At 45.0% G+C, this 5,688-nt stretch overlaps 1 protein-coding gene across 1 annotated transcript; it reads left to right on the plus strand.

Moving 5' to 3' along the window:
* Positions 1-1,373: 1,373 nt before the first annotated feature.
* Rwdd2b (RWD domain containing 2B) lies at positions 1,374-5,688 on the plus strand. Its single transcript, XM_041678567.1, has 5 exons — positions 1,374-1,507; positions 2,585-2,811; positions 2,897-2,964; positions 3,091-3,453; positions 4,462-5,688. The coding sequence occupies exons 2-5, from the start codon at positions 2,605-2,607 to the stop codon at positions 4,694-4,696; spliced, it is 873 nt and encodes a 290-aa protein (XP_041534501.1). The 5' UTR covers positions 1,374-1,507; positions 2,585-2,604; the 3' UTR covers positions 4,697-5,688.

Below are 5,688 nucleotides of genomic sequence, written 5' to 3' on the forward strand. Positions count from 1 at the left end.
TTTGAGAGGTCAGCACTGGACATGAGAAAGTCAAGGTTTTTATAGTTCAGGGATAGGGAGTTTCCAAACGAGCAATTTGGCAGGCAAATTGGTGGGGTTATAGAAGCAGAACATTAAGCATAACAAGTTAGTTATAAAAATCCCCTGTTGGGGGAATATTATTTTAAGGTGTGTTACTTTTGTTATGCTGTATTTGATTAACTGTGGAGCTGTGATTCTTTGCCTGTCTAAAATACCTGATGGGCCTAATAAAGAGCTGAATGGGCAATAGTGAAGCAGGAGCAAAGATAGGCGGGATTAGTAGGCAGAAAGTATAAATAGAAGGAGAAAAGAGCTGAGTGGAGAAAGATGAGGACATCAGTTACCCAGTTACCCATGGAGTAAGAAGGAAAGATATACAGAAGATAGATAAAAGCCCAGAGGAAAAAGGTAGTCAGAATAATAGAAGAAAAGTTGGCTAGCAACAAACCATGCTAAGGCCAGGCGTTCATAACTAAGATTAAGCCACTGTGTGTGATTTATTTGGGAGCTGGCTGGTAGACCCCCCAGAAAAGCCAAAAGAGTAAAACATCCCATAGCCATCTCCTGAAACAAAGCCTTGTTTGTAAGACAGTTATAATGATAGGCAATCATAACTGTCCGCTTCAAGCCTCCAGCTTGCTCCTGTATGGTCCGGAAAGCCCCATTTCTCTCTTTCTCTCTCCAAACCCTGCCTGCTCAGTCTCTGAACAAAGGAAAGGCACCAAAAAGCCCAACTCCTCATTCTTCGCGGCTATTTCAGCTTCCTTTCCTGATGTTGACAGCCACTGGAGTCCCCACCTAAGTGGTTCAACTACTAAACGCTTTTATAAGCCTGGAATTTCCCCCTTTTCTGGAAAAGCAGACCTCTCTTGAGAAGTGACCACCACCGACATCCCCCGTAGTACACACCAAACTGTTCGCTAAAGGCACAAGTTCTAAGTAGAAATCTGCAACCTTGGCATCTGTAAAATTTGCTTAGCTTCTGAGAAAATATGGCTGAAGCAGGACGGGTCACGTAAAGAAAAGAGGACGACAATACTGCCTACCCTATGTACGCTACTGAATGTTTCTGCTCTAGACTCTCAGGCATTAGCAAGAATCCTGGCTCTCTCTGATCAGGATTCGTTCTGGTGCTTGCTGGCCGACGTCCCTTGTTGTTCCAGGAGCACTGCCACAGCCTCACCGCCCTAAGACAATGAGTCCGGGATGGAAAAGTATTAAGAATAAAAACCGGACCATGAAGCATCTGGAGGGGTCAAAGTATCCCTTTTGCTGTCCCAGATATCAAACCAAGCAAGAAGCAAGAAACTTCCTGCTTCCGGGACTTGCGTCTTCACGCGCAGGCGCCTGCCCGCAGAGCTGTCCTGGCTTCCCTCAGGAAGGGTTCAAAGGTCGCACCGTTCTCTTTAGTCTATCTGCGGGAGAGACCTGAGCTGTGGGTGCCTCCAGCCACGGGGTGTCGGCGGTGGGGTAGTCTCTACTCCGGGTGAGTGTGGCATCGGGTGCTCCTGCTAAGCGGAACTAATCATCTCCCCACGGGTGGGGGGGGGGGGGGGGGCTCGAACGGGCAGCCGAGGAGGCAGCACTTCCGCCCATTGGCCAGAACCGACCTCAGTGTTTTTTGGCCCCGCCCACAATCTGCGGCTGTCCAATCAGTTGTCGCTGTGCCTGCGTGCGTGAAGCTGTGCTAACGCGTTGGGACCCGCGCTTTGGTCGACCTCCTTAAATCGCCCAGCGAGGACCCGCTGTTGGGAGGCAAAGGAGGCGGGTCTCTGAATTCTAGGCTAGCCTGGGAGACCCTTTCTAAAAATGGAAAAGTGTCCCCATTGAGGAAATTCACATTTTCATTTACCTTTTCCCAGAAACCACTTAAGTCTTGAGCCAGAAATGTCTGTTTATTAAACTTTTTAATGATTAATTTGCCTGAATTTGGCTTATTGCATAGGCGGAGAAACTCACAACCGGGAGTTTTCAAAATACTACTCTCTTATTCATTTCATCCCGATTCCAGTGTGACTGGTCACAGACACTCCTCTGTCTGTATCTTCTGGCTTTTTGACTACATAGTTTGTTTTCTTCTAGGAAAATGGCCATTATTGTAACCAGAAATTTACTGCATAGATTTTTGTGAATTCCAGTGAATTGTCTCTTACTTAATTAAAAAAAAATTGTATGCGTTTGTGTTACAGAATGCCATATGTCAGCAGGTACTCAAGGAGGGCATAGGAGTCCCAGGAACTGGAGTTACAAGCCACTGTGAGCCGTGCAACACGGTTACTAGGGAGCAAACCCTGGGGCAGCAGGAGCACTCCTAACTACTAAGCTGTGTCTGGCACTACCTCATAGTTTTTCTCTTTAGCATGTACATGACAGTAGACTAAAATACAACATATGGAAGTAGAATTTCATATAGTAGAATAGAATACATGGAAGAGAAAAAGACTTTGGCTATTTTTTTTATTATTTTATGAAGGGATTAAGTATTTTTAAAGGAAATGCCATGGGCCCTATTGGATTTTCCTAAGAGTGTGCATAAATCCTTTCTCTCTCCGTAACTCCTTAGGAGCTTCCAGATGTCTCAGCATGGTTGAGCTAGAACAGGCAGAGGCCCAGCTCTCCGAGTTAGACCTCCTGGCCAGTATGTTCCCAGGTGAGAATGAGCTCACAGTGAATGACCAGCTGGCATTAGCAGAGCTGAAAGACTGTGTGGAGAAGAGGACAATGGGGGACCGATCATCACAAGTATACTTTACAATCAATATGCACCTGGACTTCTCCGAGGAAGCAAGGGTAATTCTGTTCCGTTTTGGAAAGAATTGGAGCATGTCAAGACCTAAAACAATGCTTATAGCATTTTTCTCCCTTCTCTTCTCAGGTGATGTTTTCTCTGTCTTGCTTGCTTCCCTTTAAATACCCTGCAGTTTTGCCCGAAATCACTGTCAGGTATGTTGCAGAAACCGTGCAGGTCAAAATTAATGTGGAAACAAAAGCAATTCTTGTGTTTGTTTTGTTTTGTTTTCTAAGAAAATTGACTTATTCCCCCCACCCCCGCCCTGTGTCTTGCATCAGATCGGTATCACTGAGTAGATCCCAGCAGACTCAGCTGAACACAGACCTGATGGCATACCTGCAGAAAAATTGTCTTGGAGAGGTCTGTGTACTGAATGCCACAGACTGGGTTAGAGAGCATGCCTCTGACTATGTCAGCAGAGATGCCTCCCCCTCCCCTGCCAAGGAAAGCCCAGCCCAGCCCATGGATCTCACTCTCACGAGGCTCTGGATCTACAGCCATCACATCTACAACAAATGCAAAAGAAAAAACATCCTCGAGTGGGCAAAGGAACTGGCCCTGTCTGGCTTCAGCATGCCTGGGAAACCCGGTGTGGTGTGTGTAGAAGGCCCACAGAGTGCTTGCGAAGAATTCTGGTCAAGGTACGCCTTCGCCTATATTAGATATCACATCATTACTTATAATCTGAAAGACGGTACTCCAGTTGTAGAAATAAGTATGTCCCAGGGGGTTTATCTTCACAGGAATTGAGTCTCAAGTGGATCGTAAGGCAGAAGTCATATATAACGACACATGTATATTACCCTCCTCACCTAGCACAATGCACACTCTGTAAGTACATGCTGAATAAATTAAACCCCTCCCCCGATGCCATCTAGGACCTATCAGTGTCCATGAATATGTTCTCTCGTTATCTAATGAATGTGATAACCTTTCAACCTATGAAACGGGAATTCTTTTTGAGGATTAGGATAGCCACTTGTCTTATTACTCTGTTAAGTTTCTGAGAAGTTCCTTAAGCAGCTTAAGAGTCAACCATTTGTACTGTTCTAAAATAGGTGTGACAGTGGCTGAGTTTGCAGCTCAGTTGGCAGAGTGCTTGCCTGGCATGCACAAGGCTGTGGGTTCGGTCCTTCGCACTGTTGACACCAGGCATGGAGGTGTGGTCACACATCTAGGCCCTTTGAAGGTAGAAGTGAGAGGATCCAGAGTTCACTGCCACCTTTGGCTACATACTGAGAATCACAGAACCCTCCTACACAATAAGTAATTAAATATTAAAAATCAAATTCTAGCGGAAGATCATAATGATAACAGTCAATGAGTGTTCAGATAGGATCATTTGATGAAAATAAGCCCCCGAGAGATTACCTTCTTATTTACAGGAACATGGACTGGTCAGTTGTTCTTTGTCCCTTTGTTATAATTTGCTTGTTTTGTTTTTTTAGACAGGGTCTCACTATATCCATAGCTAGTGTGAAACACAGTATGTAGACCAGATTTTCAATTCACAGAGATCTGCATTCTGCCTCCCAAGTGCTGAGGTTAAATACATGTACCACCGCCCCAACGCTGAGAAGCGTATTCTGTTATCAGTGCTGTAGAAAAATCTATTTTGAAATTTCCTACTTTGAAAACCTGTTTTTCAGACTCAGAAAACTGAACTGGAAGAGAATTTTAATTCGCCACCGAGAAGACATGCCATTTGATGGTACGAAGGATGGAATGGAAAAACAACGGAGATTTTCCACTTTTGAAGAAAAGGCCTTCAGTGTCCATGGAGCCAGAGGAAACCACATGGACTTTGGTCAGCTGTATCAGTTCTTAAATGCCAGGGGTTGTGGGGATGTTTTCCAGATGTTCTTTGGTGTGGAAGGACAGTGACTCAGTGGGTGGGGGGTGGGGGTCACTGTTCCTCCTTTGGTTGTTTCTTCCCATTCTTTCTCGAATTTTAATGTTCCATTCCACAATATTATAGGCATGGGAGCATAAGACAAACTGTAATATAGTTGCAATACATCAGTTAAAATATGCTGTGACTGAAAGAAGAACTGAGTTTCAACTTATAAAATTTCAATTTCTAACAGAGAAGGCTTGAGAAATGGCCCAGAGGTTAAGAGCACATACTGTTATGGCTGAGAACCTAAGTTCAGTTCCCAGCACCCACGGCAGGCAGCTCATAATCACCTAGAACTCATAATGTCAGCTTGTCTGATGGCCTCTGTCCTCCTCAATGGTGCACGCATAAACATGCACATATACATACACTCAGGGCATCGGATCCCCGGAGCTGGAATTACAGGAGGTTGTGGATTGCCCATTGTGGGTACTGAGGACCAAACGTGGGTACTCTACAAGAGCAATGCATACTTTTAACCACTGAGCCATCTATCCAACCTGGTGGAAACCTTTTGACGTGAGCTGGACATGATGGCACGCAGTTGTAATCCCAGCACTTGGAAAATAGAGGAAAGAGGATCAGAAGTTCAAAGCCAGCTTGGGCTACTTAAGCTCTGTCTTAAAACAAAACATAACAAAACAAAAACAAAGTCATTCACAGGAACTTTTGCACAATAAATTATCTGTGAAAGTAATTTTGGTGGTTCAGCTTGCATTTCCAGGACACTTCTGCCTTTACTGAGGAACCTGAGAACGCTGTCTGCTCCCGGCCTCTGTTGCAGCTGTATCTGGCTGTAGGTTATAGCGGCAGGATTCTGGGGATGAATTTGCATCTCTTTCTGCCGTGAAGTGATGGCAGGAGAAGGGAAGGATGTCTGAGACAACTGCGGAAATGTCTGTCCTTCTTGTCCTGTGCGGACCCAACACTAATCCTTGGTGATTGTCAGACCTTTCAAATAAAATGAAGTTTTAAAGTC

Source organism: Microtus oregoni, unplaced genomic scaffold, assembly GCF_018167655.1.
Source record: "Microtus oregoni isolate MIOR12 unplaced genomic scaffold, Mior012 000030F_ref0000283, whole genome shotgun sequence".
Taxonomy (NCBI): Eukaryota; Metazoa; Chordata; class Mammalia; order Rodentia; family Cricetidae; genus Microtus; species Microtus oregoni.

Bases quoted from the DNA above. Each gene is read 5' to 3' on its own strand.
- Rwdd2b (XM_041678567.1), top strand. From the start codon at position 2,605: ATGGTTGAGCTAGAACAGGCAGAGGCCCAGCTCTCCGAGTTAGACCTC. The intron at 2,812-2,896 runs GTAATTCTGTTC...TTCTCTTCTCAG, and splicing joins ACTTCTCCGAGGAAGCAAGG to GTGATGTTTTCTCTGTCTTG. The intron at 2,965-3,090 runs GTATGTTGCAGA...GTCTTGCATCAG, and splicing joins TTGCCCGAAATCACTGTCAG to ATCGGTATCACTGAGTAGAT.